The sequence below is a fragment of the Artemia sp. Qi Xiang Cuo genome, chromosome 6, assembly GCF_049724085.1.
Source record: "Artemia sp. Qi Xiang Cuo chromosome 6, ASM4972408v1, whole genome shotgun sequence".
Taxonomy (NCBI): domain Eukaryota; kingdom Metazoa; phylum Arthropoda; class Branchiopoda; order Anostraca; family Artemiidae; genus Artemia; species Artemia sp. Qi Xiang Cuo.
Window position 1 is genome coordinate 15504229 of NC_142799.1, and position 20421 is coordinate 15524649.

Sequence of the window (20421 nt, forward strand, 5' to 3'; positions counted from 1 at the left end):
TATTCTAATTAATGTCCTTTGTGATTAAGGGGTCAGTTTTAAAGAATTGGAACAAAATTTGAACTTTAGCGTAAAGAGCGAGGTATTGACTTGGGGGCGAACCCCTAATATACGCATTAAAAATATACGGATATAGAAGTTCGTTACGTAAGTTAATTCGTAAGTTACGTATATTTATTACTAATAAAAACGTTCGTAAATAAAATTAAATAACTTCGAGAAAGCCATTTCACCAAATAAAAGTAAAATTAGTATGCAATTTTTTTTAAATTATTCATGTACGGTGAGCCAAAATCAAAACCTTCTATTAATTCAAAAACGTTCAAAAATTAAATAAAAAAACAAGTTTTTTTTAACTGAAAGTAAGGAGCATTAAAACGAACAGAAATTATTCCGTATATGAAAGGGGCTGTCCCCTTCCTCAACGCCTCGCTCTTTACGCTAAAGTTTTTTATTGTTATAAAAAATAGAGTTGTGAGAAAGAATCTAACTTTAGCGTAAAGAGCGAGGCGTTTAAGTGATTGAGATTGTTATTGCCAGATTGAAGGGAGCGGGGTAAGGGAGGTAATGCTGTAGCATACCTTACCTCCCTTACTCTTATTCATCACAGTGCCGTTTTTGTGCCCAGTTTAAGTATAGCTAGTTCGTTCCTTATAGTCCCAGTTAGGAAGTATAAGGCATAGCCGTTATGCGATAGCTGAATATTGGAAGTAAATTTTGTATTCTTAAGTGAACTTAAGAATAGTTTAGCACCTACTGGATAATTCCTTATTCGCTGGACAATGCGATTCAAGGTAATTTAAGGTAACTTTATCACGAGCCTGAATTTCTCAGAAGATTCCGGTTTTGCATCCAGAAACTTATGAGACATATAAACAACTGAAAATGTGTCTGAAAAGACTGATATGTAAGTGTAAGATATCTGCAGAATGTATTTTTTCCAGTTTATGGTAAGCCTAATTCAAACTTGGATGAAAGTTTATCACAAGTTTAATGTTTTGGTGTATAGAAATGGTTATGAATAGTTTTAGTTTGACTGTAATAGAACTGTACCTTCAAAATATTCTTCCTATAAGTTTTCAGTTCCCAGAACCAAAGTCTTCCTGTTGATAGAGATGTGATTGCAATAAGACAAACGTCAGAGATAGATGACAAATGTCATCTATCTTTTGCAAATAAACATGTTATTTTTTTTATAGAAAGTGCTTTTATTATCAATCTTCAAACTATTGAATAAAATCCTTGTATTTTGGATTCTTTGGTTGTAACACTACAAGCATAGATCAAGGTTTCAATAGTATATCAGAGGTCATCATAATTATCAACTCTTTCGAGATGTAGGTATAGTTTGTAAATACTAGCTGCAGAGTAAGAGGGATCTTACCTGAAAAGTGTTCAAGGGTTACCTCAAAAAAGAAAAATTCTGGGCTTGAAAATATTTTGAGGTAGCATACCCCAACCTGTAAGTATATCCTTCAGTTTTGCTGCTAAAGATTGGACATAGTTATGCCCACGTAGGTAATATCGAAGACCACACTGCCTTTCTATTACGATTAATAGCAGTTCGAATAGGGATCAATCCTTTCATTAGACAATGAAAAAAAAAACAATCAGAAAATATATTGTATATTTTGATCACATATACACTGATCATCATCAGCAGAAATACTGATCCTCAGTAGAAAGCTGTTATTTATAGGTATATCCACGATTATGTTTTACTACTTTTTCAGGGTGAATCTATGAGCAGAGCTGAAGCAACCAAAGCGTTCTTTGCTATTACAAAGCTTTCACAATCTAGGGATGTAAATTTAAGAAGAATGATGTATTTGGCCATCAAAGAACTTTCACAGAAAGCAGATGATGTGATTATGGCCACTCAAACTCTTATCAAAGATGTGACTGGTAAGGACGACAACTGCAAAGCCCCCGCTTTGAGAGCTCTTTTGGCTGTAATTGATGTAAGATTTTGACTTCTACTTTTTGTGTTAATTGAGTTGAATGTATTAAAGAATTAAAAATGTTAAGTAAATTGCAGTGCTCCTTGCAATTCTAGCTTCCCGGGAGACAAAAGGGCACATCAGGGAGATGGGAGAATTGACCTTTTCTTTCATATTTTCAGAGTATTTTTTAGTCAAAAAATGAATCCAGAGGGGATTTCAGAAGTGTTGTTTTGTACCAGGAAAAAGTGGAGTCAAAGCTATCGAGTGATTCTAAAGTATTATTTTAAATATCTTAGGATTGCAGAACATTTACATTCGAAAACTTGGAGTGGGAACATAAACTGTAAAGTGGACGATTCGCAATTTTGTGACGTGGAGAAACTGGTGAACTAGAGTCGAGGGCATTAGTGGACAGAAAAAGTGAAGAACGTAAAAACCAGAAGCTTGAACCTAAAAAAAACTGAATGAAAAATTTGTACTCGCCGCTCTTTCTCAAAAAGAGTGAAAAATGTTTTGGGTTATAGCTCCTAATGCTTTGAGATTTCATCCCCAGGGGTATGCTTATTAGACCTTTAATTTGAGGACCATTAATGCAGAATTTGTGCCCTTCGTTAAATGTAAGATCAACAGAAAAAGTCGTCCTATTATAATTCAATGTTGCTGGATATCATGAATGCTATCCATCCATTTTATTATTTGCTAAAATAATGTCCCTTCTCCTTTTATACAAATTCGCTTTCCATTATTCTTTAAATAAGTTAATTTTTAAATGGTTGAATCTGTTGAAGTAGAACGGCTTGTTGCATTAAAGTTCTCTTTGAGCATTTCGTAAGTATGAGTCACCAGGCTAGTCGGCCTATCATATGCAGTGTTGCTGGAAGTCATGAATGCTATTCATTTTATTACCTGATAAAATAATGTCCTTTCTTCTTTTCTACAAATTTGTTTTCCATTATTCTTCAAATGTATCAATTTTTATTTGCTTATATCTGTTGAAGTAGATTGACTTATTGCATTAAAGTTCTCTTTGAGCATTTCGTCAGTATGAGTCACCAGGCTAAATGTCTTAATTCTCTGGATGTTTGTGAATTTAGTGACAAAAGCTCAGAGGCACGATTTTATTTTGTTTCTCTTAAATGGGTTTTTCTTTTAAGTTTAAGTTCGGAGAGTTTTTGCTCTGTTTGTGTTCTTGCGATAGTTTTTTCTTCTATTACGAGTTATTATTCCATAACCCGAGAAAGGTCGGGGAAGGTTGTCCGGTCTGAGTGTGCCAACTTGGTTGAAGATATTTCCCAGAAAAAAGGAAGAATATCGATGTGGTGGTTTTTTTTGTTGATGTATGGCCAGGCAATTATAGGCTAAAGACGTATATTTTATCGAGTTCTTAGTTATTGTACTAAGCTGGGCTTCTTTTACTGTGGTCCTTGCAGCGTCGTATGGTAATATATGTTGGAGTATAGTACCCACATTACCAATATTGGTAGCAGTGGTCTACACGCCCCCAATAAATGTCATAAACCCACAGCGCAAGGTTTAAACAATTGTCTCTTTTGATAGAAAGAAAAAGGAGAATTGAAATTTGTTGTGTTTTTTTCGTTTTTTGTGTTAAAATTATTTGCTAATAGCTGTAATTTTTCTAAGATATATATAATTGTGAATATTTCGACCTAACCAATTTAAACAAAAAGATTTCACTTGCGCTGTCTTTGAAATTTTAATTGCGGTTTTCATTATTAATCACTCAGCTTGAAAATCAGAAACTAAATGAGCAATAGTCATTTTGAATCAAACACTTGTCTTGTAATAAAATTGATATGTTAATGTGTATGCAACACATTAACATGCAACCTAAAGTCTTGTAATTGTTATCATTGCTATGACAAAAAAAAAGTCTTTTTGGCATCCTCCCAAGATTGTGAGTTATATAATTTATTATGATTGTATAATTTACAGGGATTTATACAATTTACTATTTGTATAATTATATATAATTTACCGTGATTTGATTAATATGTAATTTACTATGAGCGTGGTCCAGAATAATGTTATTTTAATAACATTATATTATTAATAAATAAACATTAATAACATTATAATAATTAATAACATATTATAATATATTATAACATATTATAACATATTAATATATTATAACATATTATAACATATTATAACATATTATATATATAATTAATATATATATAATAATATATTATATATATAATATAATATATTATATAAATATATTATATAATAATATATTATAATATAATATATTATATAATATATTATATTATATAATATATTATATAATAATATAATTAATATATTATATATATAATTATATATAATTAATAACATATTATAACATATTATATAACAATATAATAATAATAATTATATTATAATAATAATAAACATTAATAACATTATATTTTAATAACATTAAATAACATTATATAAAAAATGTTATTTTTTTTTCTTATAGCTCCTTTTCTTCTTTTAGACTTCCATGATTCAGTCAATTGAACGTTATATTCGGGAGTCTCTTGTTAGCACAAGCTCGTCAGCTTTAAGCAGTGCTGCTCTTGTTAGCTCAATGCACTTGCTGAAAACGTGTCCTGACATTGTGGGTAGATGGGCAAGTGACATACAACAAGTAGCTTTGTCCTCGGACAAGTAAGTATTTGCAGTTAAAGTCTTTGGTTTAGACCCGTGATTCTCAACGTGGGGCACAGGCCCCACCCGCGATCATGGCAATATTTTGGTGGGCTATGTGCAGAATGTGCACCTTACTGCTTACGAGGCTCTAGAACCTTAATTAAAATAAACAAACAAAAACATGGTGTCAGGTGAATGACGTCGAATTCATATGTATTTAGACAAATATATACATGATAGTATTGCAGTGACGTCATATGTTGTATAAAAAAAAGTCTATACAGACAAAAATTTAGTGTAATTTGTATATTATACTAATAAAAACTAGTATAAAATATGCCTGTAGGATGAATCGGGAAAAGGTTCCTTCATGTGACTACACCTAGAATTTTGAGCAACAAAATTTAAATATTGCGAGGGGGCATTAGGATTTTAGAAATGCCTAGGTGGTGTTTAGCCCAAAATCAGGTGGGAAACGCTTGTTTAGACTTTTGCTCTTAGGGAGGGGGCAGTAATGATTTCAGGATTTGAAGGGGGGCTAGAATGTCGATAATTTTCTTGACCTATTCGTATAAATAGAGATTGAAACTGCACAGAAGTAAATTGCATTCAAACCGAGGGGTGATTACCCCATCCCCTCCTCCGCCCTGGATATGCCAATTGTTTTAGGACGTAATTAATGTCCGCTAAATCTTCTTTGGATTTATTCCTTTTTTCAACATCAATTTTTTCTTTTGAATACTGTGATAAAAGACTAGAAAGTACTTAGGTGTTATAGTGACCACGAAGTTAGGTTAATCATAATGAAATATACAAAAATATGATGAAAATATAATACTTTAGTAGCAAAATTATGGAAAACACAACAGAGAATTATGGAAAGAAAGCCGCGCAGAACGCATTACATTAAATACCTAACCCAACCACCTCTATATATTGAACGATCTCGCTTAGGCTAAGCTGATTATCTCCAAGTCGACACAGAAAACCGGCTTCATTACAGCGTGGTCGCTATAACACGTAAGTACCGAATAGAAGAGTGATGAAGCTTAAAACTTGGATTTTAAATGGAAGCTATTTTATAAAAGGCTACTTAAAATATTTGAATAAAGTTGATTTTCATTCGTCTTCGATTTGAAGCTCTACATCTAAGTCCCATATATTTAGTCAATAATAAATTAATGTGTTCCGTCTTTTTTTCTTACAAGCCTATTATTTTCTTTATGTTCAGCTCTGCCCTTATGAATTAGAATGTCAAAAATATTTAATCTTTGTTGAGGTCAGCATCATCCTTTCCCAACAATTCTGATATGAATGTGTAGCCAGGGATGGAGGAATGAATTCAAAGGTAATGCCGTATAAGGTCGCTGAAAAGCTGTTTCCTTGAACGGGGTAAGTGCTGGAAAATTACTGGCGATTCCTCATCTTGTGTACAACTGTTGGAGAGCTATACCTCTTTGCCGTTGGACAATGCAAAATCGTATTATGAATGTATGGAACCTTTGACCAGCTAAGGTTATTTCTTACTCGATTTAAATTGTCAAAACCAATTCTATCTTGAAATGTAGGTTGCCAACAAATTCCTAAGTGAAGATTGATTTGAGAAGTTTTAAGTTGAAGGAGAGTCTGTTTTATTGTAATTTTTGTGCTTTGAGGATTATTAGCTTTATTATATATAATTTTTTTTTCCAGCCAAATGGTACAGTATCAATGTGTTGCCTTGTATTATAATGCAAGAAAGGGGGCCAAGCAAGACGTAATGAAGATGTTTGAAAAACTACGCAATCGTCTTCATTCTCCCTATGCTATGTGCTTTCTGGTAGGATCACTTTAATTCCTTCCTTATATTTTGCTCTTTCTTGTGTTTTATTTTACTACCCTTGTGTTTCCTTTTTATTTTCTTCCCATTTTTACTTCCATATATATTTCATTTTGTTCTTTCCGTAGATTTGTTTGAAACTACTTCTATTTCAGGTTTCATTATAAAAGCAGATCAAACCTACAAGTTTGATCTTGTAGGTTGTAGTTTGATACTACAAGGCTGCCACAAAGTCCCTAAAATTGTGTGAAGGTTCCTTTTGGCCCTTTAAATTGATAAAGGTCCCTAAAGTCCCTTTTCTCGCTTTGGTTTAAAGCTCCGTATCCTGAAGGCTACCAATACCTGTGAGTATACGGTTTTCAGTATTTTTGTTTTGATTGAGATTCTTGGAACCTGTTTTGGCTTGTCTAAGAAAGACAAAACTTGGCTTACATAGGCTACAGCGTTACTGTCTAGACAGAGCAGACAGACTTGTCGGGGAAATGAGTGACCCCCTTTGCCTCTGGAGTAAATAGGCTAGGAGGTGGCAGGGTTTGGTGGGCTTTTTTATTTACTTAGAACACTCTTTTCTGGGTGTCACTTTGTTGCGCTCAGAGGGGGAAAAAATATAAGAGAATAGCTCAAAGTACAAAATACGAAGGAGGCGGTGTTAACGAACATTTCACACGGGTCTGCCAGCATTGAGTGGGGTTTCTCCCTTTCCGGGAGAGTTCTCAGCAAAGAGAGCGCTTCGATGAATGAGCGAACTTTAAATGCAAAACTGTTTGTAATAGATAGGTTGGGCAGATTTGGAGGACGTGTGCAAAATGTTGCTGTCACTGAAGATTTGATAAAACTGGTCAAATCCGCTTGAAAGAACTATGGTTTTTACCTACAGTAGGAAAAAGCCTTGAAAGAAAAAACTGAGAAAGAGTTGTATAATTTAGAAGCAAGAAAACGGCTGAGAAAGCAGCAGCTTGCTAAAACTTCTTCGAAGAGAAAGCCAATAGAGACTCTTGAAAAATTCTCTCAAAGAAAAGAAAAAAAGTGTTTGGTTTCAAGGAACAGGCCAGAGACGAGTTATTGAAGGAAGCTCATAACCGACTCAAAAAAGGCTCTGAAAAGAAGGACATGGTTGTGATACAGCTAGCGCAGGCTATGATAGATGGGACATAAAGAACCAGCAGCAGTTAGAGTCGAAGAAACAGTTACTGATCACATCTCTGTTCCAGTATATGGCAGTGCAAGAAAATGGAAACATATAGGTTGTGTGTTCTAGTTATCGTACCCTCATCTCTTTCATCACATTTTTGTAACTGATTCTTTGTATTCGAAAGTAAAGCGGTCAGAAAAAAAGAAAGAAACAACTCCTCTCATGACAGGATGATTCTCAGGTGGTTGGTTTCTTAACTATCACTTGTCCTCTGATCATGGAGAGATGTCTGCAAATGATCATTCTCGTATTTTTTTTTTCTTATTCAAGTGTCATTTGCTGTTGTGTCATTGCTTTTTCTTTCAAAAGCTTTCTGAAAACTGAGTTTTAGGGTCCATTTTGCGTCCAGAACGTTCCCTATAGTGGTCCCTTTTTCGACTAAAAAGAGGTCCGTACGTCCCTAGTTTTCACCACTTGAACCCGTGGCAGCCCTGTACACCACCCTCCCCAGTAGAGGAAGACGAAAATTATTGTAGCAAAAACGCCAATAAGTTTTTGGAGTCCCTGATTAGTTTATTGGAAACTAATTCTTTTTCAGTGTTCAATATAAAAGTAGATCAAACCTACAAGTTAGATATATAGATAGGTTTATTCAGCTATAGATTTTAACAGCAAAACCAAATTTATCTTCGTATACTCCCCCCCCCCCATGAGAGGGAGACAAAACTTATTGGAGCGAAAACGGAAAGAAGAAACGGGGACTCCAGAAATAACCTTATTATGGAAATAGTTCGTTGGATATTGAATGGCATAACACTAAGTTGCTGTTTACAATTCTTTGAGCTGTTTGAGATTAAGTATATTTAGAAAAAGGGAAAGAGTTTGGGTTTCCGAAATATTTATAAACTTTCTAGGGCGATGAACAGGAATTCAAGAATTTTTACTGCCTTTTTCTGGATTTTCTGTAGGGATTGTAAGTGAGCCGTATTTTTTTTTTGCAATAAAAGATAATTTTAAAAATGGTATTAAGCAATGGGATGATGCACGGTTTTAAGAATGGAGAAAGAGAACGCATATTTTAGCTTATGATTGCAAGCAAAGTTATTATGAGAGTTAATCTGTCCGAACTATTTCCAGATTAAGATACTATTTTAGCCTTAATTGGTGATAAGGAGAGATGGGTTGGCTATTTTGAGAGTGTTTTCAACTATGACAAGGTATAGAAAACAATGAGATGATTTTTGATAATTTATAAGCGAAAGAAGACGTCCTTACTAGGGAGTGGCAAAGTTGCTGAAAAATTTAGAAATAATTACCAGGCTGGTCCTAATAGAAGCTAGGGTAAATTGGTTTTTGGTACATGGTGAAAATAGATTTATAGACAACGCACTGAAAATATGAATAATTTTATAAATTTGATTTATTTTTAAGAAAACTTTATTAAAACTTTTATATCGAGTCCTTGTAGTAATTATTGAAATGTCAGCTAGATTTTACTAAAAATAATAACGGATGCTAACCTTCAACACCAATTACGATGTGCAAATACCCGAATTGAGATCGACTTGCAAAGGTTATAAGAAAAGGGGGAGAAACAAATATCGCACTAGTGAAATAAATATTTTTCCATGATTTTATTTTTCATTTCGTTGTTTTTTATTTATTTTTTTTTATCATATACTTTTTACAATGGTCATTTAGTATCATCATTATTATTATATTATCTATGGTTATATGTAAAAATAATAGCAAACATAATTAATGAAAATTCATTATTTTTCAATTTGTCACTCCGAAAAATATCTATAATAAGTCTAAATCAAATATGGGTATATACAATTTTATGTACGGCCCGCGGAGTTATGATGCATTTCCAAAGTGGCCCGCAAGATAATTTGGGTTGGCCACCCAAAAGGGCTTACAGGGTTTGGAAATAATTACCGCGCACCTAATAGATGCTAGGGTAAGTGAGTTTTTGAAACATGGTGAAAATGAATATATAGATAATGGACTTATAGATAACGCCCTGAAAATATGAATATCTATATGAAATATAAATATTTTTAAATTAGTTGTTTCTAGGGAAACTTAATTAAACCCTTTATGGTGAGTACACGTAGTAATTCTGCATATGTTAACTTGTTTTTGCTGTGAATTTTTGCACATTTTTTATTTTTAGGCTTTGTCTCCCCTTCCCCCTTTGTGCTCAAAACTCGTAGAAGGAAAAATCAAAAGACTCAGATTTTTTTACTGTTTTAGTCATTGATAGTTTTAGTAGGCCGACTCGTTTTGTATTTGTTTTAACTGGTTAAAACTAGTAGTTTGTGAGAGGGGTGAGATGTAAGACTTAAAGGGTCCTAAAACAGAGGCTTTTTGTGCTTACAACTCGCTCGTGGGTTCCCCGAGTGAGATGAGATTAAAGAATGAGAGGTAATAATAGGGGTTCTGGAAACAGGGTGACATGGAGCTTTTGCAATTCTCAGTGTTTAACTCTGAAAAGTATGTAGTACTAGTTAGGTAAGAGTAATTCTACTATTAACTGTTTCATAATATGTATTTCTTTTAAAGATTCGTACCGTTGCAAAGTTGATTCAAGATGGTGACGATTCCGAACATTTAATGGATTTTCTGCGAACTTGCACCCGTCACAAATCAGACATGGTTGGGTATGAAGCAGCAGCTGCTATTGTAAATTTGAAGAATCAGCCCTCAGACTCTCTCAAGGCAGCTGTTTCGGTTTTGCAGTTGTTTTTGGCAAGCAGCAAGGCTGTTTTGAGATATGCTGCTGTTAGGACACTGAATATGGTGGGTTTCCTCATTCACTCTTTTCTCTATCCTTAAAAATATATCTTTTTTTATGTCTATCCCTAAGCAAAAATGCCGCATCCGGTTAATTTCTGTCAAAATGTAATTGTAAAATGGTGTTAGATGATGTTTTTTAGCTTTTGTTCTCGGCGGGCTTTTCAAATCGAAGCATTACAAACTAGATTAATACAGACGTTAAGATATGTTTATGGAGTGAACTGAGTATTTCGGGCTGGAACATGCATGGGTCTCTAAAAATGACGACGCAAGCAGAAGGTCTTCCTGTATCTGCTATTTTCTTCTGATGTCCCAGTATTTTTTCAGTATTTATCATATAATCCAATTGTTTGTTTGTTTTTCAAGTTTTACCCCACCCCAATAAATATTCCACCTAAAGGCAAGGTTGTGTCTTGGGGGGCTACTGCCCCCCCCCCATTCCGAAATCCCGTTTGACTCGTAAAAAGGGAACAAAAATGCATATTAAGAAAATTTTTGATGGGTTTTTTTTAATGCGGCTCCTTAACTAAAGCCGTGCTATCAGTTGCCGTGTACTTTGTGCTTATTTATCTACCCTGGAATTATTTAGTGTGATGATTGAGGAGTAAAGATATATGCAGAACTAGAATAAAAATCTGCGTTACCTAGAAAATTTTTCTTGATTTACCTAATTCCTAATTTTCTTAACATATTATGGGATTTTGTCTTTAACAAGTCTCAAAGGGGAGACTCGCGAACGATGGTTATTTCATGTTAATGTCACGTAACTGGTTGACCTTCGTTCGCCATGGTTTATATCACATAACTAGTTGACCATCGTCCGTTATGCTTAGTTGATTCATTTAATGAACTGGTATGCCAACTTGAATAACTTCTTTATTACGTATATGTTCTAGATAGGTTTGTCCTCTGGATAAGTAGCACAGGGAATTTCCCTGTTTGTAGACATGGCTTCACATTTATGCTGGTTTCAAGGATGATTCAAAACTTGGACGCAGGTTCCGTTTTAAATATGGGTACTAAAGTTCCATACCCCGTCCTTAGAAAATGGTCCTTTAACAAGCCCACCACCCCCCCCCCCCCAAAAAAAAAAAAATCAACAATATCTTCTCCCTTGCTTTGTTAACATAGAAACTGTAATATATGTATTTTTAGGTATCGATAATCCATCCTGATATAGTCAACCCATGCAATCTAGATTTGGAAAATCTTTGCAGCGATAGTAATCGTTTAGTGGCAACTCTGGCTAATACGACCCTGCTGAATACATGTAATGAGTCATCTGTAGACAGGCTAATGCGCCAGATTTCAAATTTTGTTTCTGATATTTCAGATGAACTGAAGATTGCGGTAGTACAAGTGAGTTAATTATCCTGTTAAATACTGACTGGAGTCAAATGTTGCTCCTGTAGCTGGATTTAATATCGGCTTGTAAAAAACCTCATATGAGCAAAATTTTAGATTGCGTAGGTTTCGGATCAGAATTGAAAAAAAGAAAAAATTCCTGGCCGGCAAAGTTTTGCTCGGAGTATGCACTGGTCTTCACACACTATTAAAAAAATACCAATGCTATTCTTTTAGATAGACATGTACCGAAAATGTTGTTTTTTTTAAGGAAAATTCAGAGAATATTACTTTTAATGAAACATGCCACTCGAAACCCACAAGGGATGTTGCTTGTTTGTTCTTGGTTGCTAACGTTTACCGTCTTATGTCAGAACTTTCTTCTTCGCTGATTAGTGTAGACTAACAACACACTGCATCACCAAGCCGCATGAGGTCAACACAATTGCCCATGCTCCTCCTCCATCTGAATCTATCCGAAGGTTCCCTCTTTACCTCCTCCCACACTATTTAAATAATAGACAGTATGATCGTTTCCTATCTCACCCATTATAAAAACCCGGACCGAGATGCGAGTGCTCTGGAGAACGTAAAAAACATAAGCGACATTAGATCTTTTCACGGGTAGACAGGTCGGATTTCTCTTGAACGTGAAACTTGGCTTCAACATTGTAACACTAAATTTTAAAGAATCTAATTTTAAATTAATTTGTCCCCATTCATATATGAAAATCGGTAATTAGAAGTGCAGTGTTATTATTAGATGTTTTTAAATTAATTAAAAAAAACTTACCGAGAAATCAGTTTTTCAAAGGAAAGTAAAGGCTATTTTAGACTTATGCTCGCAGGTACAAATATCTTTTAAAATTCAAACTCAAAACGACCAGAAATTAAATATACAATCATAGCAAAAACATATAATAAGTAATAATATAAATGAATAAATAGATCTTAAAGCGAGTAATGCTCAAATTGAATATGCAGATCAAGCTTAAAACGAAGAAAAATATTTTCCTATGATACGTTAAGGAGTTTTTGTTATACGATCTTTGAACTCTTTTTTAACAAAATGGCCACCTCAAATTTTTATCAGATGTATTTGGGGATAAAGGGCTTGGGGGTGGGCTAGTTGCCCTCCGATCACTTTTGACTCTTAAAAAGGGCACTAGAACTCTATTTGACTATTAAAAAGTGAATTACAACTTTTAATTTCCAATCAAATGAGTCCTCTAGGAAGTTTATACGAGTATCCCTTCGAAAACAACCATGTATGCCCACAGGGCATAACTTACAACGCCTACCCCCAGGCCCTGGGCTGTGTCGACACCATAGTTTTTTGTTATCAGAACTTTGAACTATTTTTAACAAAATGTCTATCTCAAAATTTTGATCTGATGCATTTAGGGCGTGGAGGAGAGGTGGGGGGCTAGTTGCCCTCAGATCTCTTTTGACTCTTAAAAAGTGAACAAGAACTTTCAATTTCCCATCAAATGAGCCCTGTCCGAAGTTTATACGAGCATCCCTTCCATAAGAACTATATATGCCCCTAGATAACGCCTGGCTCCGGACCCTGGTGGATTCCGTCGACACAGGAATTTTTCTTATCTGACCTTTGAACTATTTTTAATGAAATTGCTATTATAAAAATTTTATCGGATGGGCTTGGGGAAAAAGGGGTGTGTGGGGGAAGGGGTAGTTGCCCTCGTGTATCTTTTGACTTTTAAAAATTGAACTAGAACTTTCAATTTCCAATCAAATGAGCCCTCTGAAGTTTATACAAGCATCCCTTTCATAAGAAACATATACGCTACCAGGACAACACTTACAACGCCTATCCCCCGGGCCCTGGGGTGAGTTTTGTTATCTAATTTTTGAACATTTAAAAAAAACTGGTTATCTCAAAATTTATAGCGGATGGGTTTGGGGAAAAAAGAGCGTGGGGGGGGAGGCTAGTTGCCCTTAAGTCTCTTGACTCTTAAAAAGTGAATTAGAACTTTCAATTTCCCATCAAATGAGCCCTCTATGAAGTTTATACGAGTACTCCTTTCATAAGAACCATGCATGCCCTTAAGGCATAACTTAGAACGCCTTCCCCTGGGCCCTGGGGGGTTGTATTGACACTGGCTTTTTTCTTATCCGACCTTTGGAATATTTTAAACAAAATGTCTATCTCAAAATTTTCATCAGATTGGTTTGGAAAAAGAAAGCAGGGGGGGGGGGGCAGCTGCCCTCGGATCTCTTTTGACTATTAAAAAAGTGAGCTCAAACTTTAAATTTCCAATCAAATGAACCTTCTCTGAAGTTTCAACGAGCATTCCTTTCATACGATCCATATATGCCCCAGGGCATAACTTACAACGCCTGCTCCCGGCCCTGGGGGGTTGTGACGACACCTGAGGTTTTGTTATCTGACTTTTGAGCAATTTTCCACTTATTGGCTGTCTCAAAATTTTATCGGGTGCATTTGGGGAAAAATTGGCGTGGGTGGGGGGCTAGTTGCTCTCTGATATTTTTTTAGTCTACAAAAATTAACTAGAACTTTCAATTTTCAGTCAAATGAGCCCTATCTGACGCTTTTTAGAGCATCTCTTCAATAAGAACGATATATTCCCCCAGGCCATAACTTACAACACTTGCCCTCGGGCCCTGGGGGGCTGTGTCAACCCCTGAGTTTTTGTTATATGGTCTTAGAACTTAAAAAAAGCTATCTCAAAGTTCTTGTCGGATGGGTTTGAGGAAAAAAGGGCGTGTAGGGGGGGGGGGGCTAGGTGCCTTTCAATTAAAAAGTGAACTAGAACTTCCAATTTCCAATCAAATCAGCCCTCTTTGAAGTTAATACGAGCATCCCTTCCATAAGACCCGTATATGCCCCGAGGGCATAACCTACAACGCCTTTCCCTAGGCCCTGGGGGGTTGTGTCGACACCGAAATTTTTGTTTTCTTTGAACTATTTTTAACAAAATAGCTATCTTAAAATTTTTATTGGATGCATTTGGGGAAAAGGAGTTTTTTTTTTTTGGGGGGGGGGGAGCCGATTTCCCACCGATATCTATTGGCACTAAAAGAATTAATTAGAACTTTCAATTTCCTATTAAATATGCCCTCTCTGAAATTTATACGAGCATTCCTTCCATACAAACCATATATACCCCCAGGACATAACTTATTACCCTTGCCCCTGAAGACTGTGGGGGGGGGGGAGTGTCCTGCTCAAACATATAATTTCCTGAACTTTCAACTACGTTGAACAAAATGGCTATATAAAAATTTTGATTGGAAGTGTTTGGGGAAATGGTGGGCGTGGAAGGGGTGTCAGTTGCCTTAGAATCATTGGAAGGGGTGCCAGTTGCCTTAGAATCACTTTCGACTGTTAAAAAAGAAAATAGCCATTTAATTTTCCAATTGAATGAGCCCTTTCTGAAGTTTCTACGACAACGCTGTCTATACAAAACCTTATATGCCCCCTGGGTATAACTTACAACGCTTGCCGTGAGGGCTGTGGAGGGGGTTGTCATCCTCAAAGACCTACTTTTCAAAACTTAAAACTACGTTGAACAAAATGGATATCTCAAAATTTTGATCGGATGTGTTTGGGGAAAAGGTGGGCATGATAAAAGGGTTAGTTGCCCTCCAATCACTTTTGAATATTAAAAAGGCACTAGATCTTTGAATTTCCAGTCGAATGAGCCTTTTTTGAAGTTTCTACAACGATGCCTTCTATAAAAACCTTATGTGCCCCCAGGGCATAACTTACAACCCTTGCCCTGAAGGCTGTGGGGGAGTGTTCTCCTCAAAAACATAATTTCTATCTGGAAATCTGCTACGCTGAACAAAATGGTTGTCTCAAAATTTTGATTGGATGTGTTTCGGGAAATGGTGGGCGTGGAAGGGGTTTTAGTCGCCTTCCCATCCCTTTCGACTGTTCAAAAGGGCACAAGCCACTCCGATTTCCAATTGAATGAGCCCTTTTCAAAGTTTCTACGACAACTTCTTCGATACGAAGTGCCCCGCTCTAAAGGAAAAAAATAATAAATAATACACTGTGCCAACATCGTTTTTATATAGTCCCCTGGCATAACTTAAAACCCTTGCCCTGACGGTTGTGGGGGAGTTTCCTCCTCAAAAACATATTTTCTATCTGGAATCAACTACGCTAAACAAAATGATTATCTCAAAATTTTGATTGGATGTGTTTGGGGGAAGGAAGGGCGGGGGGGGGGGGGCTTGTTGCCCTCCAATCACTTTTAACCCTTTAAAAGGGCACTAGAACTCTCGATTTCAGTTCGAATGACCCCCCCCCCTTTGAAGTTTCTACTACTCCTTCCATAGGAAGTGCCTCTGGGAAAAAAAAATTAATAATAATAAAACATTGGAGCCGTATGGCTTTTACTATAGGCAACGCTATAGCGTTGCCTCTGATTACAAGTAGGTTTCGAAGTCTCGAAGCATTTTGAGAAAGTTTCTGCCAGAATAAGTGTTCCAGGGTAATTTGATCGCTGATGGCAGATCAAATGAGAGGAGCTGTTTGTACGCGCCGATATATATATATATATATATATATATATATATATATATATATATATATATATATATATATATATATATATATATATATATATATATATATATATATATATATATATATATATATATATATATATATATATATATATATATATATATATATATATATATATATATATATATATATATATATATATATATATATATATATATATATATATATATATATATATATATATATATATATATATATAAATATATATATATATATATATTACGAAAAAGAAAGTTTTTTTTTTAAAAGAAAAGTAAAGGCCATATTAAACTTAAGATCAGTAGAAATAGAAGCCTATAATAACTCAAACTCAAAGCGACCAGAAATTATTATTAAAGAATAAAAAAGGAAAGGAGAATAATTGGTATGGCTGTAACACTAACACTGCACATAAATTTATATAAATGTATATACAGTGGGCTGTAATAATGCAAAAGGTATATATAACATTGGTTTAAGAATGGAAAGAAAAACAAAGAATGAATTTACAACGATAATCAAGTTAAAAATAAGTTTTATTTGAACAATGCCATAACGCTGCACAGAGTGATAGTATATACATATACTATCTGTATATGCTAACCTATCTGTATATACTATCTGTGATAGTATATACAATACTATCACAAGCTTTTGAAACATCAACTGCACATGTGTGCAAGACCCCTTGGCATCGGCTTCTCTTAGAAGAACTGAAAGGGCTCGATGAACTTATTGGCAATTAATACTTTCTTTAAAAAGCTGATTAGCATCTAGTGGCGTCAGATTCACGAAAACTTAAAGGGGTTAAATGTTTTTCTGTAAAAATTTTCAAAATTTCCAGCCCAAAGGGGTAAAATTTTGGGCTGGGGGGGCAATTATGTCGTTTTTCACTTTTTGCCGCGAAAATACAAAAAAAACACTTTTCAATGAAAATACTCCCTGAAAAAAGGCATTTTTTTTTAAATTTCAAATGCCCTCTGATTCTCCTTCCCCTCCCCCAATTGACGTCATTGATGGCGGCGTAATAAACTGAATCAGTAAAAAGTGGTAATAAAACTTACTCTTGCTAATATTACAAGAAACTGTTCCTAATGAACAGGAATCGTTCTTCACGTGACTTTTCCATCTCTCTAGTGCAAATTGGATGAATTAAAAACAGTCATCAATTGAAGTAACTATATAATCATCATATCGACTATGTTCGGTTATATTTGAACGGTTTAACTACAAGTCGAGAAATATAGTCGGTATTCTGCCAAAAATAAGTTGGTCGGGTTGGAATTTTGCCCTTTTGGAAATTGACTGACTTACTTTCTTGATTTATGTGTCCCGCTGAGCACTACTAGGTGTAGAGAGTGGTGTCTGTTTCTTTCATCCCCTTTGGTCAATGGCAAGCGTTTGCACATCGCTCAACCTGATATTTTCCATCGCCAGGAACTAAGACAGGCTATCAGACTATCGTTTTTTTGGTCGGCCGAGAGGTCACTTCCAACCGGCTTTGACAGGGTCGAAGTCGTGGATCGTTTTCGCAGGTATGTGTGGAGGCATTCGAAGTAGGTGTCCGAACCATCGTAGTGTTCGCTCGGCTGCTTGGGTCGAAAACCGAGACTGCTTGGCGAGCTGCAGCAGCTTCTCATTGCTGACAAAGTTGAACCATCGTAGACCTTCGATCCTCCTCAGGCTCTTCGACTGAAAGACATCAATTGCCTTGAGGGTTGCGGCTGAAGCTTGCCACGTCTCAGCTCCATAGACCATCACAGAGCTGACGAGGGCGTTGAAAATCCGCAGCTTCGTTGTGTGACTGATGTTCGGTTTTCGCCAGAGGTGACGGTTCAGTCTGCCCATGGCAGAAGACGCTTTGGATATTCTCGCTTGTAGTTCAGAAAGAAGCGAGCCATCTGAAGAAATTATGGAGCCCAGGTAGGTGAACCTTTGGACGACTTCGATGCTAGTGGTGCTATCCAGGCTAACTGAAGGATTGGCAGCAGGAGAGGATGGGTCAATGGCCATAATTTTCGTTTTAGTCCACTTTATCTGCAGTCCTACTTTTGCAGCCTCTTCTCGTAGGATTCGAAGCGCTTCCAGCAACTGCTCCATGGAGTCCGCCAGAATGGCCAAGTCATTGGCAAAATCAGCATCTGTAATGACACGATCTCCAAACTTGAGTCCAAAGATGAGACGTGAAGTAGTCCTTGTCATAACGTAGTCTATGATGACATTGAAGAGCTCTGGGGCAACTGCACATCCTTGACGCACTCCTGTCGTGATTTGGAAGAACGGGCTGCGGCGGCCGTTCACTTGAACACAGCTCTCCGTCCCAAGGTGTAGAGCTTTGAAGAGTCTGCAGTATTTCTCGGGGAGGCCTGTCGATTCTAGAATCCGCCAAAGAGCTTCTTGGTCCACTGAGTCGAACGCAGCACAGAAGTCGACGAAGGTAAAAAATCCTTTTTGTTGGAAATCCGTGGGTTTTTCTACGATTTGCTGGATCGTAAAACTCTGTTCAACGGTTGAACGGCCCGACATGAAACCAGCTTGCTCCGGTCACTGGATTTTCCGAATGATATTTCGACATCGATCTAACAGGACCATTGAGAAAAGTTTTCCCGGGACAGACAGTAGGGTTATTCCACGGTAGTTCAAGCAGTCGCTTCTAGAACCTTTCCTCTTCCATAAAGGGATAATTACACCCTTCCGCCAATCTTCGGGAATTATCTCGGTTTGCCAGATTGTAGAGAACAAGGTGTGGAGAAACAGGAGCATAACAGGACCTGCATATATTAGCAGCTCCGCACTCAGGCCACAGATACCGGCAGCTTTATTGTTCTTGAGCCTTTTTACTGCATTTCCAATTTCTGATGGGCTGAAAGGCTCGTCTGGAGGAGCATCTGTTTCGTATCTTGGACTGCCAGGTTGGCTGGGACTATCAGTAGGAGGCATAGACGTGCTAGTGTTGTTCAGGAGTGAGCAGAAGTGGTCCTTCCACCGCTCGAGACAAGAACCCTCATCAGAGAGAAGTGTCCCATCCCTGGATAGGACGGGTCCCAATGCTGGTGTTTTATTTTCTGTGAGATTGCGGAGGTGCTTGAACAGGCTACCAATGTCTTTCTTTTTTGCTGCTAGGTCGATTTCATCGGCTTTCCTTGCAACAAACTGAGTTTGGTCTCGGTGAATAAGTCTGTTCCGCACTCCATTGAGCCTTCGATAGGTGGCCATGTCCCCAGGAAGTCTTGCCCTCCGCCTTTGCTCTATGACCTGCAGTGTTTCGTCAGTTAGCCACGATTTCTTCGGGAAACTCCGCTTGCCAAGCACCAGCTGTGCTGCTTCGCTGGTCTGTGATTTAAAATACTTCCAGGCGTCTTCGCTGTTGTTGAGTGTGCCCAGGAGCTCAAAGCGATTTGATATCTCAACACTATACTTCTGGCGAGTATATGGCTCCTTTAGTTTCCCAATATCCGCTGCTACTGGTTTTCTTTCCGATCGCTGTGCATGGAGGCGAAGCTGGACATCAGCACACACAAGCCTGTGATCTGCATTTCCGAGCTCTGCTGATCTGTAAGTTCTGCAGTTCTTCAGCGATGATCTCCAGCGTTTAGAAATAATGACGTAGTCAATCATCTTCTTTGTGCGACCGTCGTTACTATACCACGTGTACTGGTGGATAGTCTTACGTTGAAAGTAGGTGTTTGCGATCACAAGTTCATGGGATCGGCACAATTCGAGTAGGAGAAGGCCGTTATCGTTCAGTGGGTCGGGGGATACAGGTCCAATTGTGCCACGCCAAACACCCATATCATCTCGCACTGTAGCATTGAAGTCACCGAGAAAAGCAGTGCTATCGTAGGGAGAAACTGTTGACAGACATCTGGACAGAGCAGATTAGAACTCTTCCTTGATTACGTCGTCAAAATCATTGGTCGGGGAATAGCATACAAAAATTGTCATCTTGCCATGCTTGTGCCCAAAGCGGGCCTTCATTATTCTGTCTGATACAGCTTCGTGCAAGAGTAAGGCCTTTCTTGCAAGGCCGTTTAGCGCGAGGCCAATACCATTTCTTCTCATGCTCCCTCCAGACCAGACTAACGAGTGATTATCGCCTATTCGCTCTTCTCCACTTCCAGTAAGACGGGTTTCTGTGAGACTTGCAATCGCCACTTTATTC

The 20421-nt window shown here is 36.9% G+C and overlaps 1 protein-coding gene across 1 annotated transcript in view; it reads left to right on the forward strand.

Annotated features, from left to right (window-relative positions):
• LOC148950910 (coatomer subunit gamma-2-like) overlaps nucleotides 1–20421 on the forward strand; it is an 86133-nt gene that overhangs the window by 31342 nt on the left and 34370 nt on the right. Inside the window, exons 3-7 of the mRNA XM_089090946.1 lie at nucleotides 1734–1961; nucleotides 4450–4622; nucleotides 6297–6423; nucleotides 10124–10360; nucleotides 11513–11716. Of these exons, the coding sequence (XP_088947072.1) occupies nucleotides 1734–1961; nucleotides 4450–4622; nucleotides 6297–6423; nucleotides 10124–10360; nucleotides 11513–11716 (969 nt within the window). The remainder of the gene's footprint in view (nucleotides 1–1733; nucleotides 1962–4449; nucleotides 4623–6296; nucleotides 6424–10123; nucleotides 10361–11512; nucleotides 11717–20421) is intronic.